The following is a 17,449-nucleotide window of genomic DNA, read 5'->3' as shown; positions in this document are numbered from 1 at the left end:
GTAAAACCCTACCCTTTTAGGGTTTGTTGTTAATGTCTAGAGACCCTAGTTTTCCTAGGGTTTATATCTAAACCCTTATAATAGTCAATACAAAACCCTAGAAATGGATCTTTGGGTGGATGATCTTTTGCATAATTGAAACCCTAGCTTGGTCAAAATTGTTGCATATCTATTCTTTTGGAGTTTGTTGTTTGTATCCAAGGTTTACAATAAAACCCTAGTAAGTGATTAATATAAGGTAATATTAATGAGACCTTAGATATGAAATGCTAGTATGCTAACTTGATTGTTGATATTCATGATTAATGAAATCTAGGGTCTTTGATGAAAACCTTTGTAGTTTGATATGAAATTTTAGGGCATAATATTAAGACCCTAGATGTAAAATGCTTTTGCTATGATTGAATTGCTAACATGATTTAATTGTTGGTATCTAAGAGTTTAAAAGTCTCGTTGATGGAATCTAGGGTTTGTGACAAAACCCTTGCAAAATTGTTGAAGTCTAGAATATAAAAGATGTAACCCTTGTTGACTATGAACTTAACTTGATTTAGGTATTCGATGTCTAAAGCTTGATCGTTTTGATGCTTCCACTGTAATAACATGATTTTGATAAAGTTGACATCATCTTCTGCATATTTGTATTTGGTTGTACTTGTTGTTGAAAATTTGCGGGTACATAATCTTCAAGACGTTGAAGATGTTCATAATTGAATATGACTTAAGAATAATGAAAAGCATGATGAAGGAAGGAAGTTGTAAGATTGATTAAGAAATGAAGTTATAAAAGGTAGGAATTTTCTTTGATGTTATAAACAACCTGTAAGAATGAAGTTGTCGATCTCCCTAAGTTGAGAAGGAGCTTGGATGAAAGGAAATGTATATCTCCCAAGTTGAGAGGGAGGGCATATTGTGAAGACCTTGAAGAAAGAATGAAATCAGAGAATGATTAAAGCACTACAAACAATTGATTGGAAAAGCTATAAACAAAATTTAGATGTTCTCAAAATAGTGTTGAGACTAAGATTGGTGCTACTATAGAAGTTATGGAAGAAAGCTTCCGACAAAATGTGTTTGATAAATTTGTTGATTTGGGATAGCATCGGATGTGCTCTAGCCATGAAATTTGGTGGAGAGGTTGGGGCACACAAGATCTCCAATACCCAGAAAGGGTTTGGGCAGATTCTAAACAGATCAGGAGATATTAAAATAATTAATATTTTTAATGGAGTCCCTAAGTCTAAACTTAGGGAAAATAAAATATTAATTTGTATTAATATGAATCTGTGTTAGAATGGTCCAAAAGACGTGGATCAAGCCAGATCTAATCTTAGCCATTGATTAGGGACTTAATCTCAGCCATTGAGATGTCAACAGAACCGAACCAAAAAAAAAAATATAAGAGGAGGCTTGAAGGGCACTTGGAGAACATACTGAGGGAGACTAGAGAATTCAATTTCTGGAGCGGGTTTGCTAAGAAATTGAACGAGTGGTCTAGAGAGCAGTCAGGAGGCAGCAAATACGGAACAGAGAGACAGGAGATCAGCGCAGAAGAGGCAGACGCAGAGCCAAAGGAAGCCACACAGAGGCAGCAGAGACTGTGCAGAGCCAGAGGAAACCACGCAGAGGCAGCAGAGACTGCAGGAGTAATGCAAAAGCCTAGAGACGCTGCACAGAGCCTCAGTAGGCTGGCACAGAGGGTTTTAGGCTGTAGCAGAGGTCTATAGGGCCTATGCCAGGTTTAGAAAAGTGCTGGAATTTTGTCTATCTGTGGGTAAGCCAGTTTGGCACCCTGATGTACAAGAAAATTGCTAAATAATAAAATCCTCCCTTGCTACACCGGTTTTCCCACATTGGGTTTTTTCCGGGGACATTAGTCCAAAATAAATGTGTCAATGCATTCATATGTTTGTTTCTGTATTACAATGTGATATCTGCAACAGTATTTATTTTAATGTTTGTTGAAGTAATTTCATGAATAACTTATGATGAAATAAGTAGGAAAAATAAATCAGTTGTTGCAGTGATAGAATTTTCACATGGTATCAGAGCAAGTAATCAGAGACAGAAAGGGAAAATCAGTTATGGGTCGAGACCATGATGCAAAGGCATCCACCTCAGGGGACCCACGCAGATTTTCAGAAGATTACACAAGAGAGAGAGATTTCGATTTCTCTATGTTGGCTTCCAGGTTGGAAGAAGAAGTGGTGTGCATGACTAGTGTTGCATCATCAGAAGTATGGTATATAGACAGTGAAGCCTCATGGCATATGATGGGAATCAGGGAATGTTTCTCAGAATATCGAGAAGAGAAGATGAACTTTCAGATCACCATGGGGAACAAGGCAAAGTGTATTCCAGTAGGAAAGGGTACCATAGTTTTTCAAAAAGAATCGTGAGAGTAGTTACATGCCACAAATGTGATGCATGTGCCAGGATTGGGGATGAACTTACTTTCCGTGTCACAACTACAAGGCAAGGGCTATGACATCTACTTCATCAAGGAAAAGGTATACGTCAAACACCCAAGCTGGAAAAATAAAGTGCATATCGGGATCAAAAGTAATCGGTTGTACAGATTACAACTAGAATCTCCAATGGCACTAATAGGCAGTCATGGAGACAAAGACTTGAACAAACTATGGCACAGAAGGATGGTTCACTTGCACCATGGAGCTTTGAGAATTCTCAGGAGCACTGTAACAAGAGTTCCAGATCTAAGTACGGAACGAGATGATGTATGCAGGGGACACGCTCTAAGAAAGTATGCCAAGGCGGCATTTCCTAGGAGCAACCACAGGGCCAAGAGTGTACTAGGATTGATACACTCAGATATCTGCAGGCCTATGTCCGTAAAAGCTCTCAGCGGTGTCGAGTATTTCCTTACCTTCATTGATGACCACTCGAGGAAAACTTGGATTTATTTTCTGAAAACCAAGGATGAGGTTTTCTATGGATTCAAGGAGTTCAAGGCTCTAGTGGAGAATCTAACAGGTAAGAAAATAAAAGTCTTGCTCTCAGATAATGGTGGAGAATATGTAGATAAGGACTTCACTGATTATTGCGCTAAGGAGGGCATCAGAAGAGAGTGGACAGCTCCCTACAATCCGGAGCAGAATGGGGTGGCAGAAAGGAAAAACAGGACTATTGTAGAAGCAGTTAGGGCCATGTTGTATGATCAGGATATGCCAAAATTCCTGTGGGAAAAAGCATGCAACACAGTTGTCTACGTTCAGAATAGGACTCCTCATCGAGCATTGGGCAAGATTACTCCAGAGAAAGTCTTCACTGGGAAGGCACCTGAAGTCATTCATTTCAGGATATTTGGGAGTTTGGCATATTGTCGCATACCCGAAGAAAAGAGGAAGAAGCTGGATCAAACTGCAGAAAAGGGGTATCTAGCAGGATATAGCGAGAACACTAAGGCATACAGGATCTATCTTCCAGGGAGCAGGAAGGTAGTAGTACAACGAGATGTAAAGTTCATGGAGGACAGAGCTTTCAGAAGATCTCGCGAAATGCCTTCCAAGGAGCAGTCGAAAGAGGATCCGTTGGTCATGCCTCTTCAACCAATGGAAGTGAAGAATCCTTCCTCAGATCAGGAAGATTCTCAGGATGAGGAAGAGGAGCGAACAGAAGCACCTATTGGCAAAGGAAGAACCTGCAGGGAACTTCGTCAGATTCTGCGTGATGCAGAGAACTTCATCGGAGAGCCAAGGAACAGAAAAGGGAGCGAAAACAACCAGATAGGTATCAGGCATTAGTAGCTCAAGATGGAGAGCCTACCAGCTTCAAGGAGGCAGCTCAGCGTCAGGTCTGGCTAATTGCAATGGTGGAGTATAACTCCATAATGGTAAACGCTGTTTGGGAGGTGGTGTCAAGGCCTCAAGATAGATCTGTCGTAGGTTCAAGATGGATCTACAAGATCAAATATGTTGCGGACGGTAGTATTGAAAAATACAAGGCCAGGTTTGTGGCTAAGGGGTATGCTCAAAAGGAAGGGATTAACTATGAGGAAACCTTCGTCCCGGTAGCCAGGTATACATCTATTAGGACCGTGATATCTCTTGCAGCCCAGATGGGATGGGAGATCCATCAGATGGATGTAAAAATGGCATTCCTGAATGAGGTAATAGAAGAAGAAGTATACATTGAACAACCAGAGGACTTTGAAACTCATGAGAAGAAGTCTCATGTATGCAGACTGAAGAAAGCCTTGTATGGGCTGAAGCAGGCACCAGGGGCGTGGTATGGTCGAATATATGGCTACTTGCAGAAGATGGGGTTTGTCAAGAGTGATGCGGATCCGAATCTCTACTATCTGGTCATAGAGAGCGAGCCACTTATCTTAGTATTATATGTGGATAATCTCTTCCTGACAAGATCATCCAAACTCATTGAAGACTGCAAGAAGAATCTAGCCATAGAGTTCGATATGAAGAATCTGGGATGAATGCACTATTTCCTAGGGTTGGAAGTTTGGCAACAGAAAGGAGAAATCTTCCTTGGTCAAGGAAGTTATGTTACAGAAATCCTGAAAAGGTTCGGGATGGGAGACTATAGACCTATGGCTACGCCAATGATCACCAACTGGAAGAAGATTGATGCATCAGAAGACAAAGATGTCAATCCCACCCTATACCGACAGCTCATAGGGTCCATGATGTATCTAGTCAATACCAAGCCAAATATTTGCTACGCTGTCAACACCCTCAGTCAGTTCATGGTGGAAACAAAGAGGGCTCACTAGGCAGCAGTGAGGCACGTTCTCAGGTATTTACAAGGAACAGTTGATTATGGGCTCTTGTACAACAAGGGGAAGGATATCAAGTTGAGTGGATTTACTGATGCAAATTGGGCAGGAACTAAGTTCAGTGGATCGGAAAAGTACCTCTGGGTATTGTTTCAACATTGGATCAGGAATAACCTCCTGATGCAGTAGGAAACAGAAGTTCGTGGCTTTGAGCTCCTCTGAGGCAGAATATATGGCGGCAAGCACAACTTCGTGTGAGGCCATATGGCTTAGAAAACTGTTGGTAAACCTATTCAGAAGAAATATGGAGGCGACCAAGATCATGTGTGATAATCAGAGTTGCATCAAACTCTTTGAGAATCCAGTATTTCATGATAGGTCAAAACATATTGATATCCAGTGTCACTTAGTCAAAGATTGTGTCCAACAAGGAGTTGTACAGTTGAGCTACACTCCTACAGGGGAACAAGTGGCAGATATCCTCACCAAGGCCCTTGGAAAGTCAAAACTTGACTACTTCAGCGAAAAGATGGGGATGGTAAAGAACCCCTTTTAGAAGTAGTGTGTTAGCAGCACAAATGAAGAGGGAGTTGTAGTGCAAATGCAGGGTTGGGAGAAAGGACCTACAACAGCACAGATGCAGAGGGAGTTGCAGTGCAAATGCAATGTTGGGAGAAAGGACCAACAGCAGCACAGATGCAGAGGAAGTTGCAGTGCGGATGCAGTATTGGGAGAAAGGACCAGCAGCAGCACGGATGCAGAGGGAGCTGTCGTACAGAGGCAGCAGTGCAGAGGATGTTGGGCAAGAAGGCCTAGCATCAGCACAGGTACCGATGTCGGACAATCAAAGTAATACTCAGTAAGGAGTATTGCTAGAGCATAGTCCTTGCTAAGGGGGAGTGTCGATTTGGGGTAGCATCGAATGTGCTCTAGCCACGAAATTTGGTGGAGAGGTTGGGGCACAAAGATCTCCAATACCCAGAAAGCGTTTGGGCCGATTCTAAACAGATCAGGAGATATTAAAATAATTAATATTTTTAATGGAGTCCCTAAGTCTAAACTTAGGGAAAATAAAATATTAATGTGTATTAATATGAATCTGTGTTAGAAAGGTCCAAAAGACATGGATCAAGCCAGATCTAATCTTAGCCGTTGATTAGGGACTTAATCTCGGTCGTTGAGATGTCAACAGAAAAAAAAGTATAAGAGGAGGATTGAAGGGCACTTGGAGAACATACTGAGGGAGACCAGTCAGTTCAATTTCTTGAGTAGGGTTTGCTGAGAAATTGAACCAGTGGTCTGGAGAGCAGTCAGGAGGCAGCAAGTATGAAACAGAGAGACGGGAGATCAGCGCAGAAGAGGCAGACGCAGAGCCAGATGAAGCCATGCAGAGACAGCAGAGACTACGCAGAGCCAGAAGGGCCTGCATCATCCACGCAGAGGCTGTAAGAGTGACACAGAAGCCCAGAGAGGTTGCGCAGAGCCTCAATAGGCTGACGCAGAGGGTTTCAGGCTGTAGCAGAGGTTAGTAGGGCCTACGTTGGGTTTAGAAAAGTGCTGGAAGTTTGTCTATCTGTGGGTAAGCCAGTTTGGCACCCTGTTGTACAAGAAAATTGCTAAATAATAAAATCCTCCCTTGTTGCACCGGTTTTCCCACATTGCGTTTTTTCCGGGGACATTAGTCCAAAATAACTATGTCAATGTGTGCATATGTTTGTTTCTATATTACGGTGTGATATCTGCAGCAGTATTTATTTTAATGTTTGTTGAAGTAATTTCATGAATAACTTATGATGAAATAAGTAGGAAAAGTAAATCAGTCGCTGCAGTGATAGAATTTTCACAAAATTGATGACAATCTAAGTAGAATTATTATGATTGAGGACCCTGAAGGTTGGTGCTAAAATTTATTGAAAGTTTATTATTATTATTATTATTATTATTATATATATATATTGAAAGTTTATTATTATATATATATAGATATATTGAAAGTTTATATATATCTATAATAAACTTTCTATATATATATATATATATATATATATATTGAAAGTTTATTATTGATTCTGGTTAAGATTATGCAAGATCTATTCATAAGAAAGTTGAACATTTTTTAAGCATGCTTGAACTGATGCATATATCTGATTTAGTTTATAGGGAGAGATGAAGCTTCTTAGGGCGACAAAACGCTTAGGAGGACACCAGGTCGGCCTGTGATGATGTCTGGATCCCGAAGTAGGGAGGATGGCGTTGGTCTTGGAGCTCTAACCTTCGATACGCACCTAGATTCTTGGGTTGGTGTTAGAGCTAAAGTCTAACAGTACCTAAAGTGGCTAAAGCTTGGAACAAACCTTAGTCCCACCCGATCAGATACCTTGGTCAAGTATCTAATCTGTAGCATTGTGTGTGTTGTGACTCTTCATAGAGGGCATCATTTTGAGATCTTCCATGTACCTATGTATGTAAGTAATGATGAATACCTCCCTAGTTAAGAGGGAGTGTTGAAGAATGTAGCTCGTGTCGGTATTCGTAGTTGTATTTGAGTCATAACGAAATGTATTTGTCAAAAGAATGAAAAGAAAAAGTATTTATTAGCATGGGTTTCATGCTATTATTTTATTTCTACGTCAAAGCCTCCATTGTAGGCTTCTAGTGTTTATGTCAGGGATCCTTGTCCATTTCATCATGTAATAGACCCTTCTTGGGCTTTATCTATCCAAAAAGAAATTTATTTTGATGTAAATTGAGTCATTTAGGCCTCCTACACCAAGTCGGCCTCAAAGAAGACAAGTCGACCTATTTGGGAGCCATAAACCACTCTATAAAGACAGCAACTTGAACTCATTTGGAACACAAAATAAGAAGTTCGATCTGAAGTAGCTAGAGAAGAAAAGAAGAGCAAAATTCCCAAGAAGAAGAAGAAAACCCTAGCGAAGAAGGAGACACTTGTCAAGCAAGATGACGCTAAAATTCTCTCTCTTTTGACTCACGTGCAAAATTTTGAAGTTGTTGGGGTCTAAAATTTTAGATCTACAGTAGGGCCGCAATTCTGGAAGCTGGGGGCCAACATTTTGTGTTGTCGTTGGGTTGACGCTGGTTGACAAGAAGAGAGTATTGAAGTTTGCATAATCATCTTGAAATGCTAACTTGGTGGAGTGAGGAAGGTCTTTGGGTCTAGTCAAAGGTCTTGGTTTGTCTCAATTTGATTTGAATCTATTAGTTGAAGAGTTTGATTAGATTTTCCCCTTCATAGGGGTTTTAGCCCTGGTTGAATGCCTACTTCTGGTGCCATTGATCTTCATGCTTTTTTTTTATGATTGCTTGATGAGAAGATAAAGAAACATTATGAAAGCTAATAAGAATAAAAGAATATCATAAGTAATTGTCAATATAAGAAAATCTTTCTAGCATTCTGATTTTCTAACACGGGGATTCTCCCATAGGGTCATGTTGATTTGACTAGTGGGGGAATGATACATTCCCCCATGGAGCCATGCTGATTTGGCTAGGGGTGAATGGCCCAAGGCAACTGCAACATAGTGCAGACATTCTTCCATTGGAATCATGTTGATTTGGCATCCATTGGGTCATGTTGATTTGACTAGGGAGGAATGATACATTCACCCAAAGAAGCCATGTTGATGTGGTTGGGCCATAATGATTTGGGCAAGGGTCAATGGCCTAGGGGCAAACCTTATCCTAAGAAGCCATGTTGATTTGGTTGGATCATGTTGATTTGCCCAGAGGAGATTGATACATTTACCCATGGAACCATGTTGATTTGGTTAGCGGTAAATGGCACAAGATACTCACATTGCCTGCTCAAGGATGGAGTGATCTATATCTATAGATGTGCATGTGAGGAGACACTACATCAACATAGCAAGCTCATGAACTTTCCTTGTAGAGGAGAAATTTCAGCTAAGAAGAATACCTCCCTTACTAAGAGGGAGTGTTGATTTTTGTGTAGCATTGGGAGGTATTCCTACATGACTAGAGAGTCTTCAAGTCGGCCCTAGATGCATTATATGAACTTTTATTTTTCTAAGACTAGTCGACCCAAGAAAAAGTCAAGTCGGTCAGCGAGTGAAGGTACGTGTCCCTTGGGTTGCCACACTCCTTCAACATGTATAAATAAGATGATGTGATGTCTCAATTGAACACCAACCAAGAGCAACTCTTTCTCTCTTCATCGTCTACTATTCTTTTTGGAGGTCACATGTGTGAAGGAATTCCAAGTTTGACCAGCGTTGACCAGGCTGAGTTTGACCAGCAATCTAACCAGTTGCACATGTTAACAGTTGACCAAAGGTTTGATCGCATGAAGGCCACACATGTGGGTTAATTGCAAGGATTTGACCACAGGTCTGTTGACTATTGACAGCGGGGTCAAGTTGACCGCAGGGCAGAAGTTGACCAGGCTGAGTCAACCGCAAAGTTTGACTGTTTGACCAAGCTAATTTGACTGGTTTTGATAAGTGTTATCTTGCTGCTGTTTGACCAGGTTTGACTTGTATTTGACTTGGATTATTGGCACAGATTTCTAAACAAATTGTTGATTTGTAAACCTTGCTGAAAAATAATTTCTCCTAAAAAGAACTGTTGGGTTTTCTCTCAAGGATGGGTTTCCCAGGGTAAAATTATTGCCTCTGCTGTGCATGCTTGTCTTTCTATGATTTTTACTGCTTCCACTGCATTTACTGTTGAGATTTTCTAAGTATTCAATGATAGCAGTGGCATAAAATATTGTTTGAAAATCGTTAGGAAGTAATTATTTGGAAGAAAATTGTATTCTACTGTACTTGTCATAGATTTTCAACAAATTCACTGTTTTCTAATCATCGTATAATTGTTCAATGAATCAACAATGGATGAGAATTATGTTTTGCTTTATATTTAAAAATCATATACATAAAGTTCTTAGTTTGTGCATGCATGATTGTTCAATGAATCCACAATTAATGAGAACTATATTTTGTTTAGATTATTTTTTCCAAATTTTTTCATATACAGACTCACACACTCGCACACTAAATGTATTCCCCTAACAAACATAAGTCCCTTGTATGTAAGGTGTGTCGTCCCTGAAAACCTGTAACCAAGTAACTGATCTATTTATTAAGAAAACCCATTCCTACCATACTATGATGCAAAGAAAGAAAAGAAAACATGAAAATTATCCCATGTAGCACAAGAAATGGGCATACTAAATCATTAATATCCAAGACTTTTTAACCTACTTGCCACAAACCAAAATGTTGAAGCACCCAAATTAACCCTATGAAATTTTGCAAATGGAACAATTTTATCACTTTCACCTTTCTGATCATGTTGCATGTAGATGCATTTTTCTAAGAGTGTCTTTCTGACTGAAACCACTAGTACTAAAAACTAATATGAGGATGACATCCATTAATTATATTTAATCATGGGCAACATGATTTTATCTCAAATAATTGCAAAATTGCCATTCTTGTATTTCCATACTAATCTTTAAGTGTCCACCCCAAGAAGAATGACAAGAAAAGGAGAAAAGTTACAAGAGAAAAAATTAATGAAAGGGCAAGTCTTCTTACAGCCATTTCATCGACGTCCACCTTTAAGAACACCAGCTGTGGGTATTTCTCAGAAAGCTCAGCATAGAATGGCGCAATCATTTTACAAGGACCACACCATGATGCTGTGAAGTCCACAACAATCTGATGATAGCAGACAAGTGTAAAATAAATTTGACCGATATATCGCATAATAAACAGCCAGTGTACCTTAAGTTGCCTAAACATACACTATACTTTCAAAGGTAGCATTTTTTTTCCCTGAAAACAAATTTATGCCAGAGGAGGGAAACAGAAGGTTGTATTTATTTAGTCATATGCAATAACTTAGAATCAACCAGTTAAAATCACATTGCATTGAGATTACATATGTACTGCAGCAGTATGGCAAATCAGAAGAAAACTTAGTATGACAGCTTGATAAAAGGCTAAAAAGTTTTGATGAATGTTCAAACTGTTTTTTGCATTGACTTTTAACAGTGAAATAAAGACAAGGATATCAATCAGTGCAGAATTGTCAAGGAAAATTTCTCCAGGAGAACCTACATGCAAATTCCATTATTCCCAGTGCTGATAATAAGATAATTGTAAGACTAAAGTTTCTCAGAATAATGCACATACACAGAGCATGATGTTGCAGCAAGAGTAATGAGAGGTAATGCTTTGTTCATTCATAATGTGTATAAATGTCAATACATATACATGGAAAACAGCATCCCGTACCCGAATTCCTGTTCAAACCACTTTATTGCATTAAGGTATACACAACCTACTGTAACTTAATTTAAATTTTAGACATGACATAAGTCACTTTATTATATTATACTGAAGTGCACCTTAACTATATTAACATATGACTATATTCTAATCTAACTCTACACCCTCCTTTAATGATCATATGGAGAACAAATGTCTGTCCCAGGATACAAGTTATATAGACCAAACATGTCTAAACATTTTGTGGCCTACCTCTCAAATGCACTCCAAAAATCAGATTCTGAAAAAGTCATCAAATGTGTAATAATGTTGATTGCACAGCGTGTAATCAGCATGATTGATGCAGAATAAAACACCTCACCAACCACTTGATCAACCAATAACTCATCAACCTAATGAGAATCAGTGTTGGCTGAAAATTTCAGCCCATACAGCACACATGTATAAGTTGATTTCAACATTAAAATGATGTTCTCCTACACACACTAAGGTACCAAACTGTTTCAAAATCCATAAACTAGGATTCTGAACCCTGCCATAACCTGTAAAAAGCATCATCCACACCTGCAAACTGCACTTCTTTTTGCTGATCCACAACCTCCTACCACTGATTCATATCCTTTTGTGCTGATTGGGTGCACCTTTACATCCACCAACCATACTACTTTGCCATGGCTGGTGCTTGTAAAAAATTCCAAAACCCAAGCTTTAACGCAACTTCAGAAATTTCTCCTCTTTCCTAGAGGTTTCACAGATCTTAACCCTGTGAATTTTCAGCATTAGGACTGATCTGAAATATAATTTTACAGCAGCAAACAGCAGACAATATTCACTCCTATCAACCCCAATCAACAAGGCAATCCAAGGGAAAAGGTATCAATGTGTGCCAGCAAGTTTCATTCCACTAGGGCAATCATATCATGCATAAACCAGATCTGAAAATCAATTTATGACAGCTGCAAATCTGCCCTATCCACTCCTATCAACCCCAATCAACAAGGAAATCCAAGAGGAAAGGTACCAAATGTGTGACAACAAGTTTCTTCCCTCTAGAGCAATCTTATTATGCATAAAAAGATCTGAAAATCACTATATGATGGCAGCATATATGCCCTATCTTCTTCAAGATCAATGTTAAATCACTTAATAAGTTCAGCCTTAATTTATGTCAAATCACCAAGACATACAAGTGCTGAAAATTACCAAAATCATGAAGACAGTGATAGTGGAAAATCAATTCTGTCATAAGACAAATTATTGGATGGCTGAAAACTTCATGTTTGTGTATATATATGAAACAATGAAGTTCATGCACATACCATAGCATTGTCCCAAGGCTAGTACAATCCTCCAGCAATCCAAAACCCTAGCTAGGGAAAAGACAAGAAAAATCCTAGCCAACACCAAGAAGCTCCAACAAGCAAGCATCACACTAGCAAGTTCTCCTATGCAAGATGTTTCCTGTTCTCCATTCCTTAACAAGTACAATCTAGGGTTTAATTACAAAACCCAGGCTCCAAAGTCTCTAACAAATGAAACCCTAAACCTACTTTTCAAGATGCTCCAAGAAACCCTAGCACCTCCAAGACAAGAGAAAGAAAGAACAAAGATGTATCAAGAGAGAGGGAGAGACATGCACACTTCTCCTCACATCTCTAACATAAAATGATCAAGACACAATGTCTATGAGATCATCATCTCTAACTTCTTATCCCCGAATCAGACCCTAGCATATCACAAGAGCAGTTTCCCAACAAATATGTGCTCTTTCCTCTTCATAATTTCTACTAGGGATTCCTCATGAACCCTAACACTTTACTCTAATATGGCAAGAGCAAAGAAAACAGTACAATGATGATTATGAAAGGACTCTCCTTCCTCTACATATATAAGGCATAACGGAAGCCAACAATACAATTGTGGGCATGAATCCTTACAAGCAACATCCAAAGCTACAAGTAGGCTCACATATGTGAAACCCAAAGGTGATGTCATACACAAGCAAGGCTCCAATTCAAGCATGTTCCAAGAGATGTGGCCAACACTCTCCTCCAAGATTCCAAGGACTCCAATGCTCCTCATCAGCCATGTGCTCCACTAGGCCCACTCCCCCTACAAGAACACTGTCAACTCCATGCCTCCATACAAGCATCCAAGCTACCCTTCATTGTAATTTCAAGATGTTCCTGTTCTAATGCAAGGCATCCTCTTAAGCAACCAACCAATCTATAAGTGGTCAATGTGAAGAATGTCCCCCACTGTTTGAAGATATCCAACACTCTAAAGAAGAATGTCATGTAAACATCCCATTGAGGTCAAGCAACCACTAAGTAAGCCACCTCCAATGTGAAAATCCATAACGGACCAACATGGGCTAATCGTGCACCATGTACCACAAACCTCATCATGCACCCCCACAAATGGTGCAAACAATTTCAGAATAGTCCCAAAAGCTAACAATACTAATATGGATACATCCAACTTCACTATGGAAGCCTATAGCTTCATTATAGGAACCATGACTGCTTTCCTACACTCTTATTCAGCAAAATTGGATTCAACACAAAATTGAACAAGTAAACAAATCAGCACCAACTCAAAAAATTGCTAACATATTGCTCAACTTAACAATCTAACATTTCACTTACACTTCCATCATTGGACTATGAAATCTCCTCCTTAACTGACTCAATTTCGTTTGAACAGGCAATTTATCATGCCTTTCATGAAGTATTATTGGCGTCTCCTACCTCTTGTACTACATGCATATCAATATATGATAAGTTCTTCGCATTTTGTACTTCTCCTCCTTACAAATCAGCTAATTTTCAGCATCAAACCAACAATCATCTACCTGATTTAGATCTGAATTTTCATTGGTTGTCCTTACTCACAGCCACCTAATTTGTGCAAGGTTCCAAAAGCCTATATGCTTTTACGTGATCAATATATCCAACAAACAACACTTTTCTACTCATCACATCATAAGTAATTGAACCAAAAAAATTTAAATGGTCTACCTTTGGTTTCTCCCTTGACCATGTCTTCTGATGTGACTTTTATCACTTCTTTATTGGGACTCCAATTTAGCAAATACATTGTTGCATAATCACTTGAACCCAATATCAAACTAGCACTAACTTCCCTACCACATCATCTTCATCATGTCAACAAATCTAATACTTCTTCCACCATCACATTTTTGCCTCTAATGGTGTCTTCTTACATGAGTCTACAAACATCTCAAACACCTCCCCCTTTCTTAATCATAATGACCACCCTTGGTCTCTCCCCGTGATGCAACCCATGACCACCTTGGGCCCTTCCCGCCTATCTCGAGCATCCTAATGTCCCCACCTTTATCCTCTCATTTGCCTATTGATTTGTTTGCTCCTCTCTTCTGCCTACAAAATTGTTACCTCTACACACAAGCTTGCTTTTAGCATCCCCAAGCTGTACTTCACTTTCACCCAACTATGCCCTTCTCCCCTTTCTACTCCCTCGCCATAGTCGCCTCTGCATCTGTTGGTATGGAGGTTGACCCCTCTAAGTCATCAAATCTAACAGGCTCTAGCACTGGATCATTGAGATCCATGTTGGCCAATGCCAACTCAACATTGGTGTCCATACCCATATCATTAGGAACAATGTTACTTGGGAGTGGGAGCGACATATTCAGAAGCTCTTGGTTTGGTGCTCTTGATTAAATACGAGTTACCCTAATACATGACAAATTCAATGGAAACATTGCAATCCCCCAATCCTAAAATCCTGAAAAACTGATAAGTCTGCTGGATTTTTAATGAAAAATAAAATTCTACTTTCTCCATATGAAATCCAATGAGACTGGAACCACTCTCAAACATCCTGAGTCATTTAGTAAAATGATGAAAATGAAGATTAAGGAGAATGTCACTTTTACTTTAAGAATTTAACATTACCATGAATAGCATATCAATACTAGGGCCTAAACTTGATCATGAAGCTGCCAAAATGCTCTACTCCTTGCTACAACAGCACAAATCACTTGCCAAATGAAAATATTAATGAGCAAACACGCCCTTTTCTTTCCCGCACTGAGCTTAGCGAGTCCTGGAAACAAGATACGTGTCCCAAAATCGCGACACGCTTTTGAAAATCATGACACGACCTCGGATTCGACGTGTCGGAAACGGACACAACGTGTCATATGATTTGGACACGAATCCGGACCAAATCGTGTCGGATTCGCTGGATTCGGGATTCGTAGGGGGTTTAGGACGAATCCGGTGACTTAGATTAGAACTATACTAAATATAGCACACCTAAAATTAGACAGTAGTAAAAGTAGCAAGTTCTCACATGTCAATGAAATCAGGCTCATCGGATTCAAATTTCTGCAAGGTATTCAAATTGTGCTCAAAATCTCCATGCGGGCCTCAAAACCTCAACCACTAAAACAAGCAATGTCTCACATGTTGCCCAAAATAGCTCATCAAAATTGTGAGCTCACAAGGATCTCAAATATGCAATCACCTCTAACATACAAGCCTTTGAACTCCAATTACTAGAAATAGCAATGTCCTCCAGAGCTGACGAAAGTGCCTGTGAAATGTCTTTGACACTAAATTGGACTCAAATAAACGAAAAACCATACATATGATCTTTATGAGAACCATATTTGACCTGTGTGGAAGTTGACTCTGATAGTAAATTCTAAAAGTCGACTTCGAACATTAGCCTAAAGAAGTTTGCCCAACTCTTAACCCTCTAGTTTGCAAGGGGAAAATTAGAGGGTTAATAGGGCATCAACAAAGGCCACCCAAGTGGGTCTTGTTACCGCAAAATCTAGCAACTTAATGCAAAGCCTCATTGAGCACTTGTAATATTCTTAATGGAAATATTAAGCAATAACAGCCATAAATTTCTTACATGCAACCAAAAATCAAAACACCGCAAAATATCAGGACATTAACAATTTATCCCCAAAGAAGTTGAGCCATTTTATTATATATCATGGTAGGAGTACAATAGGTAAGAACAAGTGCCCCTGGGCTTGCCAAACGCAAGCTAGACAAATCCCAAGTGAGAAAACAAGGTGCTCGAATGATGGGAAGTGACTTCTCTCTAAGCTCTGCACTACCCTTGAAATCTGCATTGCTTGCTGGAAAGAGACCTCTGTTTCAGCCCTCTAGACTACTCAAAAAATCCTGCCAAATTAATCTTGGCCTCTCCTCAATAAACCAAGAAAGGGTTGTCTTGGTTTTGACGCTCCAAAATTGAACCCAAAATGCTTGGCCCTCCTCTGTTGCTGGAAAATGACATTTGAGATAGTTGGAGCGTTTTCTGCTCCTCAAAGGCTAGGAAATCTCCTCCAATTCCCCTCCAATCAAATCCCAAACAAACCCAGCTCCTCAATCCCTCTCACCAGACCTCCCCACAAATAGCTCCACAACTCCTTGCACAGGGCCAGCCACACCAATTCGTTCTGCTGAGAAAGGCACCACTGCTCCTGGAAATTTCCTCCTTCCAGCAAGTATTTGTGTGAGGAAATAGCTCAGCAACGATAGATCTCTTCCCTTCGGCACAATACCTCTCCAAGCCCTGCATAGCTCCCTTTTCTGTGTCCCATTGGTGCCAAAAAATTCGTGTTACTGTATGGTATCCTCCCAGCTACCAAAAATGAGTAGAATTTGCCTCCCTAGGGTGGCACTCGTGGTCCACCGAAGAAGAGGGTGAGATTTCCGCTTGGAAAACTCTGGTGCTAAACAACGCATGTGACTCAGATGAACAGCTGAAGCAACAATGTGTAAAATGACAAATTATCAAAAAAACTCTATGTTGCCTTCAACCCCCTATTTATAATTGTTGTCCCTTTCCTTGTGGGTCCCTTTTTTTTCCGGAAGAAAAAGCATAATATATTCATAAAAGAAGATTACATAATGCAAATGCAAGAAGCATATGCAGAAACGTGGACCGAGCCACATACAAATCTGCTTAAACAGATCCCAAATAAAGCCCCGAAAGGCCAATATTGCCCCCAAGCAAGGCAACCCAACTATAAGGTGCAGAAGTGGCACCAAAACATCAAGCAGACAAGCATCTGAAGAAAGAGCAACCAGCATAAGATCTAACCGCCCAATACGAAAGGAGAGGCACGAAATGAGGAAGAGAGCAGCAAAAGAAGCCACTCCTTCCCCGCCCCCTCAAACCAACTATTTTGACCCCCTTCCCACACAATTGACTTTTCCTCCAAGGGGTGTGTATTCCATGAGGGGTGGCCCCCACATTCCACTAAGGTTGGAATTTTCAATTTCTCCAAAATCCCATGTACCCAATTACAAAATTGTGCTACGCTTAGCATTTCCCTAATAAACTTAATTAATCCTATTCAATGAAAAATCAAAATTGGGGATATTACAACACTCTAAATTAAGGGCAA

At 39.8% G+C, this 17,449-nt stretch overlaps 1 protein-coding gene across 3 annotated transcripts in view; it reads right to left on the bottom strand.

Annotated features, from left to right (window-relative positions):
- The window catches only part of LOC149167739 (thioredoxin H4-2-like), a 118,669-nt gene that overhangs the window by 44,992 nt on the left and 56,228 nt on the right, over positions 1 to 17,449 (bottom strand). For all 3 annotated transcript variants that reach the window (XM_089433122.1, XM_089433119.1, XM_089433120.1), the window contains exon 3: positions 10,333 to 10,455. In XM_089433122.1, coding sequence (XP_089289248.1) covers positions 10,333 to 10,455 — 123 coding nt within the window. The remainder of the gene's footprint in view (positions 1 to 10,332; positions 10,456 to 17,449) is intronic.

Source organism: Pinus tabuliformis, chromosome 5_1, assembly GCF_031772625.1.
Source record: "Pinus tabuliformis cultivar Carrire ecotype Pingquan chromosome 5_1, CPIR1, whole genome shotgun sequence".
Lineage (NCBI taxonomy): Eukaryota > Viridiplantae > Streptophyta > Pinopsida > Pinales > Pinaceae > Pinus > Pinus tabuliformis.
This window is presented reverse-complemented; position numbering and strand designations above follow the sequence as displayed.